General features: G+C 58.7%; 4 protein-coding genes across 4 annotated transcripts; 2 read left to right on the forward strand and 2 right to left on the reverse strand.

Annotated features, from left to right (window-relative positions):
• Positions 1-47: 47 nt before the first annotated feature.
• Positions 48-1,934, reverse strand: P884DRAFT_260110 (methyltransferase-domain-containing protein). Its single transcript, XM_069441407.1, has one exon. It carries the CDS (start codon positions 1,875-1,877, stop codon positions 180-182), a length of 1,698 nt encoding a protein of 565 aa, XP_069297401.1. The 5' UTR covers positions 1,878-1,934; the 3' UTR covers positions 48-179.
• Positions 1,935-4,674: 2,740 nt separating this feature from the next.
• P884DRAFT_224712 (fungal transcriptional regulatory-like protein) lies at positions 4,675-8,736 on the forward strand. Its single transcript, XM_069439596.1, has 6 exons — positions 4,675-5,326; positions 5,414-6,430; positions 6,484-7,099; positions 7,156-7,218; positions 7,328-8,063; positions 8,188-8,736. Exons 1-6 carry the CDS (start codon positions 5,173-5,175, stop codon positions 8,554-8,556), a joined length of 2,955 nt encoding a protein of 984 aa, XP_069297402.1. The 5' UTR covers positions 4,675-5,172; the 3' UTR covers positions 8,557-8,736.
• Position 8,737: 1 nt separating this feature from the next.
• Positions 8,738-10,340, reverse strand: P884DRAFT_260115 (nucleophile aminohydrolase). The gene is made up of 4 exons (XM_069441408.1): positions 10,085-10,340; positions 9,937-9,949; positions 9,270-9,795; positions 8,738-9,168 (listed from the first exon to the last, which is right to left on the reverse strand). The coding sequence occupies exons 1-4, from the start codon at positions 10,107-10,109 to the stop codon at positions 8,995-8,997; spliced, it is 738 nt and encodes a 245-aa protein (XP_069297403.1). The 5' UTR covers positions 10,110-10,340; the 3' UTR covers positions 8,738-8,994.
• Positions 10,341-10,629: 289 nt separating this feature from the next.
• P884DRAFT_292412 (Spc98 family-domain-containing protein) lies at positions 10,630-14,154 on the forward strand. Its single transcript, XM_069444163.1, has 3 exons — positions 10,630-11,129; positions 11,262-13,234; positions 13,318-14,154. The coding sequence occupies exons 1-3, from the start codon at positions 10,736-10,738 to the stop codon at positions 13,825-13,827; spliced, it is 2,877 nt and encodes a 958-aa protein (XP_069297404.1). The 5' UTR covers positions 10,630-10,735; the 3' UTR covers positions 13,828-14,154.
• The last annotated feature ends 648 nt before the right edge of the window (positions 14,155-14,802 follow it).

Here is a 14,802-nt window from a genome sequence, read left to right on the forward strand (position 1 = left end):
GTTTAGAGGGCACCCGGGACCGGCCAGCGCATAGTCTAGAATTGACAGATCTTCGCTTTCCGGCCCTACACTTAACCGAGATGCAGTTCTTCTTCTGGTCCCCCATCGCCGTCGCGATCCGTTGGTTCAAACGTCCCATTTTTTTCTGACTGAATGGACTTCCTCTCCGTCTCGCCGGATCAACGAACCTTGTAGACACACGGCTTTAAGATGGCCGCCTCATTCTCCTCCCCGCCCTCTCCGTTCATATCATCATCCTCGATAAATTTCTTCTTCTGCACCACCCGTCCCTTCCCGTCCGTCCACTTCCGCTCCCCGGTCCCGGGTGCGGCGCACTTTCCACGGAGCGCGGGCGCGGCCTTGACGAAGTGCATGCGCACGAACATGCGGTTGCTCATGTCCACCGCCCCGCTGCCGCCCTCGCCGAGATCCCGGTTCAGCAGGAAGCCGCGCTTGCGGAGCGCCTCGACGAACGCGCTGATGTCGGTCTCGTTCTGGCCCTTCTTGGTCTCGTCGCCGTCGACGTGCACCGCGAGGTCGACCAGGTCGGAAGCTTCCTCCTCCTCGGCGGCTGCCGCCTTGGCCTGCTTGCCTGACGCGGCGGGGCCCTTCTTCTTGCGGTTGCCGACGCTGTGGGCGACGACCCTGTGCTTGGCCGCCGCCGAAGGGTTAGTGAAGCGGCTCTTGATCTCGGCCACCCACAGCTCGCCGCGCCAGCGCAGGATGCGGTAGGCCTCCTCGATGAAGGCCAGCCAGTTGGTGCCCATCAGGGCGAGGCAGAAGATGGCGACGTCGACGGAGCCGTCGGGCAGCGGGAGATTGGCGATGTCGGCGCGCGTGACGAGCGGGGAGCCGCCGGTCTGGAGGTCGAAGCTGCGAATCTCGAGGTGGAGTTTCTCGGCCAGCGGCCGAAGGGTCGTGGCGAGCTTGGCATCGCCGCAGCCTAGGTCGGCGATGGTGCAGGTCTTGGAGCCGGGCGGTTTGGGGAGGGGCAGCTGGGAGGCCGTGACGGGTGCGCTGCGGTCGCGCGGCGGGAAGCGGACCTTGGCGCGCGCCTTGATGTCGGCGATGTACCCGTCCACCGGGTTCTCGGGCCACACTTCGACTTGCCTGCGGAAGCCTTCATGGTACTCGGTGAACATCTCCGGTGATTCCTCAAAAAGCCGGAAGGCTTCGGTGGAGGGGCGAGTGTAGAGAGTCTCGTTGAGGTGGCGGAAGCGGGCCGAGATGAGCTTCTCCCGCATCGACGCTTGAAGAGGGGTAAGCTTGGGAGTGCTTGAGGCGGGAGGCGCTGGTGTAGGTGCCGCTGCCTCGGGTTTGGACTTCAGGTCCACGTGTTTTGCTTCTTCCTTGTTATCAACGCCTCCTTTTTGTTTCTTCTTCTTCTTCTTCTTCTTCTTCTTCTTCGTCTTGTCGGCGTCCCCCTTCAACGACTGAGTTGCTTCGTGCTCTTCCTCATCGTCGACGCCGTCCCACTCATTTTCATCCTCTTTGGAAGGTTCGGCAGTCTCGGACGCCGCTCCTAGTGAGCCCCCCTTCTCTTTCTTGTTCTTCTTCTTCTGCTTCTTTTCGGATCTGTCGTTGGGTCCTTGCTGCTCTTTGGTTCCTGACTGAGCGGTGGTAGAGGCTTCATGCACCGTTTTCTGGCGCTTGTTGTCCTTGTTTTGCTGCGCATTATCCCCGGACGCGTTTGGCTTTTTATGCTCAATGACTTTCTTCCACAGATCAGCAAGGTTTTCTGCTGTGACATTCTCCGAGTGACTCGGCCTCTTGCGCTTCCTCGCGGGTTTCGGCGCGGAAGCTGCAGCTGCGGCTGGACCTTCCGTCTCAACCTTCAGCTTCTCAGCAGATATGCTGAGGCCTTTCACGGGAAACATGGTGACTGACAACCGGCCACGGGCGGTTTGTACAGGAATTGTCGTCCTCACACCCACCGGCTCTGCTGTATCGTTGGTGAGCCTAGCTCAATTAGAAAATTTGGTGGGGCAACCGGGAATCGACCGAGACCCACGAAGTCAGTGGGCCACTCGGATACGCAGCCCGTGCGCCGCGGTTCGTCAATGAGCTTCCATTGGAGCCCTTGCCAGATGAGCCGCGATTCTAGTCTTGAGCTCCCACCAAATCTGCCCAATGCAAACCGCGCTTCGTCCTCCGTACGAGAGCCTACTCAATTTCGTTTTCAACCATGCTTTCTTCTTTCTTCCTCTCTTGAAAGATTCATTGTGGGCTTTAACGATGAATCTACCACCATGTAAGGCAAGCCTATGGATGTACTATGTACAGCACATACCGGAAAGACCCCCCTCCTATCGGCGGATTATGGCATGATACGGATTATTCTTCATGCTCATCATGCTTAGGAAGAGTGAGGGCGGGAACTGCTGAACTAGAACAATTACGGATTACAGTTTCCGCATTGATGACTCGTTAGATTCCTTTCTCAAGAGAAGCCATCCCTAATGCAGAATCTTCGGAACGCTTTCATGCCTGCGGCACAGTCGCAGCTCTTGAACGGTGCTCGCTCACTGTGTGAAACGGGCAAAGCCCTGGGTCTAGATCTTTTAGCAAAAGAGCAAGACAGCTTGGCGACTCCAACTAGGCTTCTGCTCCGCTTGGAAGCTTCGAATGAGCGATAGGTCCCGTGTCCAAGACCTGCCACGGTACGCACATACCTCGGACTTGCAGCGCCTCGCTCGCGCTCCTCATCAGTGCAGACAGCTGCTTGACTTGATTCCTCCTCACCTGTTCCGCAATGATGACTCCTGGCGTGCCCTTGGCAGTGGAGTTTCTCTAAGACCCCAGCCCCTGGTCTATCCGTCCGTCCATGGGGCGGATGCTGAGCCGAGTCGAGACTTCAAGGCCGTCCTGGGACAGACCAGATCATGATTGAGGAACATTGCTAGCTTATACGGAGTATATCGTTTCATAGCCAGTGAAGAGAATTTGGAACATGCCACTGCAGGTGCGCTAGATATCCACGCGTGCCCCATAAGTGCATGGAAGGTGCAAGGAACTTTCTATATGGGTGGGTGAGGTGAATGAGAACTGATTACTACCCTACCCACCAAGGTGCATACGTATTATACATGTGGTGTACGGATCACATACTCGCCCGTCCGCGTGGCAAGGCTCAGAGTCAGGCAACCCCTTGGCTCGTCCCTTCCCATTCCCTCGACGCCGGACTGGAAGTTGCGCCCACCGGAACCCAGTATTCGAGGTTGTTTGCCTCTTGAGCCGCACCATGTTCAGACAGCCATTGTAATGGCTTACAGCGGCTGGATTGCAAGGCGTTGATTGTGGAAGCTATAATAGTGAAGAACGCCTCGTTCCATCACGTCTGCGGTTAATTCCGTCACTGGGTGTTCCTGTTGCTTTTGTCTGCTGTGTATCACTATTAGGTTGACTGCTACCGCCAATTCCTCAGGCGTGCCCCACTAGGGGTGGTCAGTCGGCAACTTTCAATCCTTGCCTGCGCTTCACCCCAAGGAACCTAAACCGCTTTTGCCATGCGGAGGGGCCAATGACGGGCTGCGGAACCAGTCCGCTCTATGTGCCGCTGGACGGCAGCCGTCTGCTACATGGGCGCGGCGGCAACTCCGGGACAGCAGGATATGTTCAATGAAGGCTCTGCACGGAGGATTCCGTATTACACTATGCTGTACCATGCTGTTTAAGTTTGGGAGGTGGGCCAGCAACCTCCTCGTGGCAGACGGGTGGCAAGGGTTTTTTTTGGGGGGGGGGATTAGTGTAGATAGATGGTTTCAACGGTACCATGACGTTTTCTTTACCTACCTGACCAGGTAGATGTCGTACCTAAGGTTAGGTTACCTAGGCTGGTAGGTCATATAGGTGAGAGGTACGGAGTATTTGCACGTGCAACACCGCAATTTTTTCTATCTCAGAAGAAGGGTAGCGTAGCAATGCATTGTCGTAGCGTATAAACGCAGTGGTAAGTTGTAACTAGTGATGAGGCTTAAGCGGGGACCCAGCTTCCCCTCACGGTGCCCCAGCTGCGCATCAGTAGCACGCGAGATTGGGCACACCGATCTTGTCGATCACTCGGCAACCTTGGGAACGGCGGGCTCGGTTCTGGCCGGCCCGGACCAATGCACTCATCAACGCGACCAACCATTGCCGACCACCGTCATGCACAGCAAAAGAAGCCTCCAGAGATCCACGTCAACACTACGCAGCAGATGCTTAGTGACCCTTTCCGCGATACAACAATACCCTTGCAAGCAAGCCCCAAACTCGCGCACCACGGCGCCTTGGCCGATCGGTCCGTGATGACCAGACTTAAATCACACCTCGCGACGGCACTCGCCCTGATGCTCTGCCACTCAATGTGAATACAGACGTTGAACTTGCACCCCAGGCAGACCTATGCAGAAAGGGCTGCCTGAAAGGTAGAAACCTGGAAGGCCCACGGCGCGCTTTGTGACGAACTCTCGGAACTTCCCGCCGTACTAGACGCCGGCTCCGGCCGCTTTTCGCTGCATCGCCCAGGTTCAACGGCATCTGCAGGTGTGCCGGAAACCTTGAAAAAGTCGGAAATTGGACCGGGGAACGGCACTCAATTCCGCTATACGGAGTACTCAGGTGGCGCTGCTGTGCTCTCTTCCTCGCACTCTGCATCGAGCTCAACTTTGGGGGGGGGGGGGAGGGGGGAGGGGGAAGGTTGGCGTCGACGGAAATCGAGAACGAGGCAATCGACAAATTACACGACCACCATCCCACCCCCTTGCTAGAAGTCTTCTCTTGGATCCCCTTCCGACAAGTGTGTCTCCCGTACTCCGTTCAGGGTGTATGTACGGAGTTCTTGTACATACACATTACATACAGCAGCTACCCGCCATTTCTCTCCACAGTCGGAGTCCAGGCAACAGCAGCTGTCGACAATTCGTTCAACCATCACCCCCCCCTCCCCAGACCACTAGCTGGCTTCCCGGACGTTCTAGCTTGACACATACAGGAGCGCTACTCCCAAGGCCGCGTCGCTCTTTATTCTCCCCAGCCCAAGGCTTGGGCCCCGGCATCGTTCGCGGGATGATGATCATGTGAGCGGACCGGTTCGTCAACCAAGCTCGGCAGCGCGGGGACCGCCTGGATAACCTTTCTACCCCGTCGTTGAGCCAATTCCGGAGACGATACGGTGATCCGATACCCGCCGCCATGGACCCCGTCAAGTCGTCAACATCAAATCCAGGTTCTTCTCCCCTGGAGTCCAAGCACGCCCTTTCCTCCACACCTCCCAGCAAAGAAGACCAGTCATCGCAACCGCCCATGAAGGCAACGGCAAGGAAGAGGACAAAGACCGGTTGTTTGAGTAGGTCGCGCCGCAGCCTCTTCCACCTCTTCCCTCCGGCAAAGACTCGTCCGATTCTTCTGATACTGACACAACTGTTTGCCCCAGCCTGTCGTAGACGCCGAATCAAGTGTGACGAAGGCAAGCCGACATGCAACAACTGCATCAAGTCGAAGCGAAACTGCGAAGGGTATAGCCAGAGGCTCACCTTCAAGGAGCCTCTGGGCTCCTTTCCTTCCGGCCATCTCTATGGCCATCCTGTCTATCACCCGCAAGCTCAAGATGCCCTTTTCGGCGCGCAGACCCCGGCAGCACAAATCAAAGCCTCATCGTCCCGAGCACCGCTCGCCGTCATCACTCCGAAACCCCCACCGGCGGATTTTTCTTCAGGGGCGGGGTCTCTTCAGTTTGGGCAGGAGGGGGGGTATGGACCACCGTCGACTGCTGGGGGCTCCGCTTTCAACAACCACGCGGCGCAATTACCGACTCCCCCAGTTCTGGGCCCCGATTCGGGCCTCGTTGCCGAACATTTGTCGCCCTCTACGCAGAGGGGGTCACTCTCCCTTCATGGAGAGTCGTCCTTCGGCGCCCAGGCAACGATCATGCAAGGCTTTGGGATTCACCCAACGATGGCAGCAGATGCGCCTCCTGTTTTTGCTAGCCACCACGCGCCCGTCTCTGGCCCCGGGCAACCGCTTGTAACTCCCCAAAGCGGCGGCGGTACAGTCGATCGGCCCTTGGGTGGCGAGCGGGATTACTGGCAGTCGGATGATGAGGCGTCAATGGCAGACTCGGGGGACGAGGATGCGCATCCGGACCTTCATCTTCTCCATCTCGAGTCGAATGACCTTGGGATACAGGTAGCTCGACGACTGGAGCCGCATCGCGACTTGTATGGGGTGCGGATCCGATCGCTCGGCGGCATGGCTGATGAGAATATCCTCGACACGTACACGCCATCGTCAGCCAGCTCACCCCTGAACGACTCTCAGACGGCGACCGTGTTCTGGTACTTCGTCAATGTTACGGGCCAGAGCATGTCCCTGTACGAGAGGCATCCCTTTGACCCTACCCCTATGTTCCACGGCCATCCCGTTCCGAAACAGCGCCAACACATATGGACTTGTTCGTTCCACCATCCCTTTCTTCCGGCGAGAGTTGGCTAACTTCCGGGTCAGATACCTTCCCGATCATGGCGTTTAACCATCCCGCGCTGATGCAGGCCATGCTTGCCCTGGGTAGCCTGCAGATGGCAAAACTACAGGGATCCCCCCCTACGGCGGCCATGAAGCACTACCATCTGAGCCTCAGGCGAATAGCGAAGAACTACCAGAGCCCCCACAAACGTACCCATCCGGCCACGTTGGCAGCCACGCTCCTGCTCGGCTTCTACGAAGTCTGGAACTCGGACCACGACAAGTGGTGCAAACACCTGTGGGGGGCGCGCGCCGTGCTCAGGGACATTCCCCTCCGACGGCAGACGTGTGACGTACTCGCATACAAACGGAGGCGGTGGCAGCAGCTGATCCGAGGTCACCAGTGCAACGAGACCTGTTTCGCATCGCATGGAGACCTCAGCGTCGACCCGGGGGCGGTCGATACCGAACTCATCTTCCAGTTATCCGGCCAAAAGGTCAGCTATGACACCGCGCAGGGCCACGTTATCGGCGATTCGACCGGACCGACGCGCATCACCGAGCGGGACGTTGAGAAATACGAACAAATGCGCGACCTGTACTGGTGGTATTGCAAGATGGACGTTTACCAGAGCTTTCTCGGGGGGACGCGGCCATTGTGAGTGAGGCGCGCGGCTCGAACTCGCCTCTGTGCTGTTTGCTGACTGGCACCAGGATGGAATACAAGGAATGGACGCAGTGCGTACCCCGCGGCCCATTTGGGAGGATGGACTCGATGTAGGCCTGCCCTGCGCAAACACCCCCCCCCCCCCCTTTTTCTCTTCTTTCGGGTCCAAACGCGTCATTGGGAGATCCAGGGAGGGCTGACTAGACCGGTGTTTCTCAGTTCTGGAACATTCGATTACCTTATTCTCCTGCTCGGGCGGCTAGCAGATTTTGCCTCTCGGGATCTGGCCCGGAAGCGGAGGGCCAGAAAGGCCCAGGGCCCCGGGCCGGGACCGGGCCCGGGACTGTCACCGGGATCGTCGGCTTCGGGAACCGGGGGCGGTGCCTCTCCTCCTTTCGCACAAGGCCCTCCGGGAGCAGGCCGCGGGAACTCGCCCCCGTCGTTCCCCGGCCTCATGCCGACCTCTGGCCGCGTGACGGTACCGCGGGGCTTTACCCCGCCCCCCGAGTTCTCACCGGGCAGCGAATCGGCAGAAGGCATGGACCTCGACGCCTCCACGGCCAGGGCAATGCGGGAATGGGAAGAAATCCGGCAAGCCTTCGAGGTCTTCCGGTCGCGTCTCGGGCCGGACTTTGAGCCCATGGGCCCGGACTTTGCGCCTCCCGAGATGACCCCGTTCGGGCCGGCGCTGGTGTACCGGACGTACGGCATCGCCGGCGTCTGGATGAACTACTACATGGGTCTGATCGTCCTGCACCGCGCCCACCCGTCGATGCCGCCCGTCGCCGTGGCCGCCGCGGGCATGGCGGCGCAGCGGACGGGCAGGTGGGCCAACGAGATTGCGCGGATATGCGCGGGCGTGCACGAGGACACGACCCATGTGGCCGCCATCAGCACGCCGGTGGGCGCCGCCTTCATCGAGTGCTGTTTCCCATTGTTTGTGGCCGGCGTCCAGGCAAGCCCTCCCTCCCCGGTCCTTCTCTGGTCAACTTGCCTCTCCAATCCGACCTTGAAGCGCCGCTACCCCCTCCTTCCCAAGTGACGGGTTAGAAGATTTGGCTAATATCTCCTGCCTACAGTTTCAGGACCTCGCACAACGGCACTGGACGATCCGCCGCCTGCGCGATACCGCCCGGCTGACGGGGTGGCAGTCGGCGCGGCAGATCGCCGACGGTTGCGAGACGGGCTGGAACAGGGCGGCCGAGATGGGCCGCGGCCCGCCCTACCACAGTCCGCCCGAGCTGGGCCCGCTCTTCCCGGACTCGGTGTGGAACCGGCCGCGGCGCATCGACCGGCGCATCCAGGAGCTCGGGGCCGGCGAGAACCGGCTGGTGCTGGCAAGATCGGAGCAGGCGCACTACGCCCTGGGCCTGCTGAGCGTCGAGAGGGACTTGTATACCTTGGATATCGGAGATGATGCGGAGGGAGAGGAAGAGGCGGAGCGGTGACCCTCGACGTAGGGGACGCTCAGTCCGGGGAGCAAGAGGTATGCTGGGTCTAATGGCTACTTGTGTAAGGGAGTTTGTTGTGTGGGTACGGATAGCGAGGCTTAGGTGTTCGACATGCCAGATTTTTTTTTTTTTTTTTTGTGTGGTTTTCTTGACGCGGGATACCCCAAAATAAATAGCAACACGAAAAAAAAAATTGGGATGGTGAGGGAGGAAAAGGGAGGAGGCGGTGATAATGGAAACAGGTCAACCATGAAAGGTTTACAACATTATTCATCGCCAGAATTATGTTTTTGCCTGACTCGACTGTTTGGGGCATCAGCACGCTCAAGGCAAGGCTCTGAGACGTTTGATATCATGCAACTCCCCTTTGTCTATTTTCTGTTCGTGCCCGTTGCTCTCTCATATCGAGCACCCCATAGGGCCTCGCATAGCCGCCTAGTTTGCTGGCAGGCGCTCGACCACGGCGGCCATCTCCTCGTCCGTATATATTCTGAAGCCGCGTTCCTTGGTAACGCTGGCCAGCTGCACGTTCTTGGCGTCCAGCTTCTCCTCCATGACCTGCTTGAGTGTCTTGAGCACGAGCGTCTCGGCGTCTGCGATGGTGAGGGACTGGACGAAGCGCGGATTGAGTTAGGACGCGGTTCCTCTATTCTTTCCATAAAAACCCAGATTGCTGAGCACAAAAGAAAAAAAAAAGGGCGGGGTCTCACCTTGTGATACTCGTTCTGCAGCTCCGCCTGGGCGCCCTCGCTCCCGCTCCCGATCGCCTTGGCGTCGTAGCGGTAGAAGGTCCCCGACGGCTCGGCGTGGTAGAGCGACGGCCCGTCCTCGTCGTAGCCGGCGATGAGCAGGGCGACGCCAAAGGGGCGGCTCATGACGCTCTCCTCGCCGTCGGCCGACTCGCCGAAGCGCAGGGCGAGGTCGCAGATGGCCTGGGTGCACGACTCGACGCGCAGCGGCTCGTTGTAGTTGAAGGCGTGCGACTGGCATTCGACGCGGGCGTGCTCGACCATGGACCGCGCGTCGGCCTGCAGGCCCGACATGGCGCAGCCGATATGCCGGTCGATCTCGACAATCTTCTCGACCGACGACGTCTCGAGCAGCGGCGACGTCACTCGCTTCTCGACGCCCAGGATCACGCCTTCTGAAGTGGCCACGCCGATGGCCGTGCTGCCGAGCTTGATGGCCTCGAGGGAGTACTCGACTTGGAAGAGGCGGCCTTCCGGGGAAAAGGTGCTGCGAGGGGAGGAAAAGAAGCGAGGTCAGCTTTGGTTCGTTCGTTCGTTCGTCCGTTCGCTGGCTCGGAGAGGGAACAATATTGGAGGAGGGGCGTGCGGGAGACGGCGGAAGTGGTTAGTTGTCGAGAGCGTTACCTACTTGATTCCCCGGTCTGAGGAGAGATGGTTAGCATGCAGTCGTGTTCATCTTGAAGACGGCGAATGAGAAACAAATAAGATACATTAAGAGATAGATCAAGAGAGAGAGAGAGAGACAGAGACAGAGACAGAGAACTGGAAGCACTCACCGTATTCTGATCTTGCCATAAACATCTTGGCGGTAGTGTGGGGTCGGGATTCGAATTGAGTGCTGGGTATATCCGAACAAAAAAGGGCTTTGAGCGGGCGCTGTGCAAGAAGGACGGCCGGTGGTTATTGATGTCGCGGGGCAGTTGCAGGTCTGGGGTGGTTTGAGGTTGACGAGGCTGGCTCGGATTGGCAGCTGAAGCTCCAGGCACACGGAGGGCTACGAAAGCTCCCCACCGATAGGTGCCAGGCGGGCCAACAGCCACCCCTGTCGGTACTTGGGCAGAGTACGTCCGTACTGTACCCCGTACACTACTGCATTTCGTGCACTCCATTGGTAACTTTACTCCTTCCACTGGGTTATCCGTACCTTCCTGTGTAACTCCGTACACAATGGTACCCCACATTGTTGACTGAATGGGCACTAAGCTAAAAGAAGCATAGCGTCAACGATCATCGCGTCTGGTGCTCAATCGCGCTTTTTGCCTGGAGCAGGGAGCTCTCGCGACTTGGCGCTGTAACTTCCTGCCGCGTGTGTATTGTATGTACATACATACGGATAGTACAGTTGAGTACATACATACCTGACACATCGACCAACTAATTTGGAGACAGCAACGGCTGCCGCGCCGCCAAATGTAGCCGCCACGACCATGTCAGGCCCCAGACCGTCGACGTATGCGGAAAAGAGAAGCAGCGGCGCAGCGGGATTGGGCGACCGGGGCTCGGGCGGTTCGGCGTCGCGCCCTCGCATCTCGGAGAGTACCAGCACCGGCAAGGTATCCGACCAAAAGACCAGCAGCCGCTATGCCGACAGCTCACACAGGCGGTCCGCCTCGGGCCACCTGAACCCGCGCTCGACCAACAGCTCCTTCGAGGAACGCCGGACCGAGAAGATCCAGGTGACCACGAGGGAGACCTTGACGACCCGCACCCGGAGCCCCCCGCGGCGCAGTGCGGCCAGCGACAAGAGCAGGGCTGCCGACGGGATCAGGCAGCGCGCCCCCGATTCGAGAAGGGAGACGCGGCAGGAAACACCGGTGTCAGGTATCTTCCTCTCTCCAAACCCCCGCCCCCCAAACAACAAATCATTAAAGCCCCGCGGCTCCGTGGCCGAGGAGGGGGGCAGAAGAAGAATCCCCCGTGTACTAAGACTAACTCGGACGGAAATGAATGCAGAAAAACCCGCTGCAGTGCCATGGGAACCAGAGGCGACCCTGTTGCCGCACACGACGGCTCCCCTAGCATGTCGCATCTCGATTCCCCCGCCCGCCTCGGCCGCCCCCCAGTCTCTCCAACCACGACCATTGCATGAGCTCTCGCTCGAAGCCCAGGAGGCCGTCATTGTGGAGGACCTCCTCTTTGTCTTCATGGGCTTCGAGGGCCAGTACATCCGGTTTGCAAAGGGATACAACCCCTTCGAAGAGCGGGACCGCCTGTCGGGCCCCCAATGGCGCATCCTACCCGGGCTGGACCCCAGTCTACAGGACCTCACCCAGTCGATGCTCCGCATGGCCACCCATTACGCGGCTCTCCGAGCCTTTGTCGACGTGCAGAGCCGCGATGAGTTCGGCTTGGTCAACCACGCCTTGTGCGCCTCCATCCGGAAGCTCCTGCAGGAGTACTTGGTCCTGATCGCCCAGCTCGAGACGCAGTTCCTCTCGGACGACTCCTTCACCCTGCACGTTCTCAACGTCCACGTCTTGCCGACCAGCCACACGATGGCCCAGCTCTACGCCCTGGCGCACGAGTTGCTGAAGCGGAATGCCTTGTTGGACGACGAGTCCGACGACGAGTCCGACAGCAATGATGATTATGACCACATCTTGGAGCAGCTGAGGGAGGGAGGCGAGCTGGTGCCGGGGAACATGACGGGGAAAAAGATCTGCAAGGGCGGAGTCGTGCTCGGCATAATCACCCAGAGGCTGGAGTCCATGTCGGGGGACCCTGCCGCCCGCGCCCTGCTCACCTCCCTGCTGAGAGACGCGAGCCGTCCGTACATGCAGATGCTGAACGAGTGGCTGCACCACGGGGCCATCAACGACCCTCACTCCGAGTTCCTGATCAAAGAGCAGCGGAGTATCCGTCGGGAGAGGTTGGAGGAGGACTATACCGACGAGTACTGGGACCGGCGATATACCATCAGGGACCACGACGTCCCGCCCCAGCTCGAGGGCGTCAAGCACAAGGTCCTGCTGGCCGGCAAGTACCTCAATGTCGTCAGGGAGTGTGGGGGAGTCGACGTCAGCACGCAGGTCAAGGACGTGCCCACCTCGTTCGACGACAGCCGCTTCCTGGACAACGTCAACCAGGCCTACGCCCACGCCAACGAGTCGCTGATGCGCCTTCTGTTGACCGCCCACGGCCTCCCGGCGAGGCTGCGGTCTCTGAAGCACTACTTCTTCCTGGACCCCTCCGACTATTTCTCCTACTTCCTCGAACTGGGCGCTTCGGAGCTGCGGAAACCCGTCAAGTCGGTCAACACGGCCAAGTTGCAGTCGCTGCTGGATCTCGTCTTGCGCCAGCCCGGCAGCGTCGTGTCGCTGGATCCGTTCAAGGAGGATGTCAAGGTCGAGATGAACGAGATCACCTTGACCAAATCCCTCCAGCGCGTCGTCAACATCACCGGTATCGAACAGGGCGAAACGCTGCAGCCGCTAACCAGCAATCAGCCGCCGCCCGAGGGGGACAAGAACGCCAACGGCTTCACATCGCTGCAGCTCGACTATGCCGTCCCCTTCCCCGTCTCGCTCGTCATCAGCCGCAAGACGATATGGAGATACCAGGCCCTCTTCCGGTACCTGCTGTCGCTGCGCCATCTCGAATCGCAGCTCTCGACCACCTGGCAGACCCATACCAGAGCGTTCGTGTGGTCCTACAAATCGTCCGCCCCCAGCCTCGAGATCTGGAAGCGCCGCGTCTGGACCTTGCGCGCGCGCATGCTCGTCTTTGTCCAGCAGCTGCTCTACTTCTGCACTGCCGAGGTCATCGAGCCCAACTGGCAGAGCCTGATGGCGCGCCTCCGCGGGAACGACGGCAGCGGCTCAGCTACGGGCGTCACCCGCACCGTCGACGAGCTGATGCAGGACCACGTGGACTTTCTCGACACATGCCTCAAGGAGTGCATGCTAACAAATAGCAAGTTGTTAAGGGTACGCCCGTACCATTTCTGCTACCTCTTTTTTCCTTTTTTTTTTCTCTCCTGTGCTTTTTTACCTTCTGACACCATCATTAGATCCACTCCAAGCTCATGCAAACCTGCACCGTCTTCGCGACCTACACCAACTGGCTCTCGCGCGAGCTCGAGAAAGCCGACCCCGACCTCTCGGGCACTACCAAACCGCCCACCATGACCGACGACCAGTGGCGGTACTTCCAGTCCGTCCGCAGCCAAAAGACGCACCATTCACAGACACAGACCCAACAGATCCAGTCCCACAACCAACAACAAGACCCGAACTCGTCCGCCCTCCACCCGGCCGACACCAGCACCGGAGCGGCGGCCGGAGCCGGCGGCGGCGGCGGCGGCGGCGACGACGCGCGCATCGCCGAGCTGTTCGACGTGATGCGCAAGTGGGAGACCAACTTCAGCCGCCACCTGCAGATCCTGCTCGACGCCCTGAACCACTACGCCGCCACCGAGACCGTGGTGCTGCTGAGCCTGTGCGCCCGCCTGAGCACCGCTAACCAGGGCACCGAGTACGCGGGGATGAAGGGCGAGGAGGAAGGCGGCGGGGTTGTGTGAACCCTTCTCTCTCTCTCTCTTTCTCTCTCTGTGCGTGTGTGTCTCGATCAATTGCGAGGAGGTCTGGGCGAGGTAGGGGATGCGTGCGGTTTCATCGATGCTCATCAGGAATTGGGGGTGGTTCTTAACGGAATCGGGAACACTGGCGCCCGGGCGTTGGTTGTTTTGCGTGGTGTTACTCTGGCGGTTGTTTCAAGCATGTCGCATGATCTTTATTTTATTTTATTTTATCTTATTTTTTTTACCTTTTTTTTTGGGGGGGGACGCGCTCTTGGTGTTGTTGGGACCCAGGACTGTTATTGTCGACAGTCCAACCATGGGCAAATGGTTATTTAGATGCTATACTGCTTCGTCAAGGAGTATGGAACAGATTCCGTCATCTGTTAGGAAAAAAAAAAAAAAAAGCCAGGACCGTCCCCCCACGTCGTCTCACCTGCCCTACCTGTTCGCTGCCTTCCACGCCTCATCTTCGTTCCCTCCCCCGGGTTTCCCAGTCACCGTCCCCAGAGCTAAGTCGGCAACGAAAGCAAAATCAAGGCAAAAGTCACAATGACGCCAAGCCTATACACAGGGTCACTCCGAGAATAGAAACAACCAAAACAACCAGCGACTAAAGTCAACATCAATGGGCGATTCCTCAGGAAAGGATCATCACTGTCTATGAGAGTTAGGCAAGTCCATTCAATTCCATCACTTTGCGAAACGCACCAGAGAGAACCTATGGAATGATGACCATGGGGATTGTCGAGTGGGTTGGTGATTCTGGTTGGTGATTCTGGTCGGTTGGGTTCCCTTCGTTCAAACTGACTTCAATACACTGAAACCATAATCTGTCTTCGCCTCGTCTACCCTTTTCGAGTTTGCGGCTCTAGCCCAGCTAAGGCAGTTTGTCATAGCACGCATGACTGCATCAATTCATTGGCCGTCATACCGCATCGCACCGTAAACGTTTGTCGGATAGCGGAGTCCATACCA

Source organism: Thermothelomyces heterothallicus, assembly GCF_042370625.1.
Source record: "Thermothelomyces heterothallicus CBS 202.75 unplaced genomic scaffold P884_scaffold_12, whole genome shotgun sequence".
Lineage (NCBI taxonomy): Eukaryota > Fungi > Ascomycota > Sordariomycetes > Sordariales > Chaetomiaceae > Thermothelomyces > Thermothelomyces heterothallicus.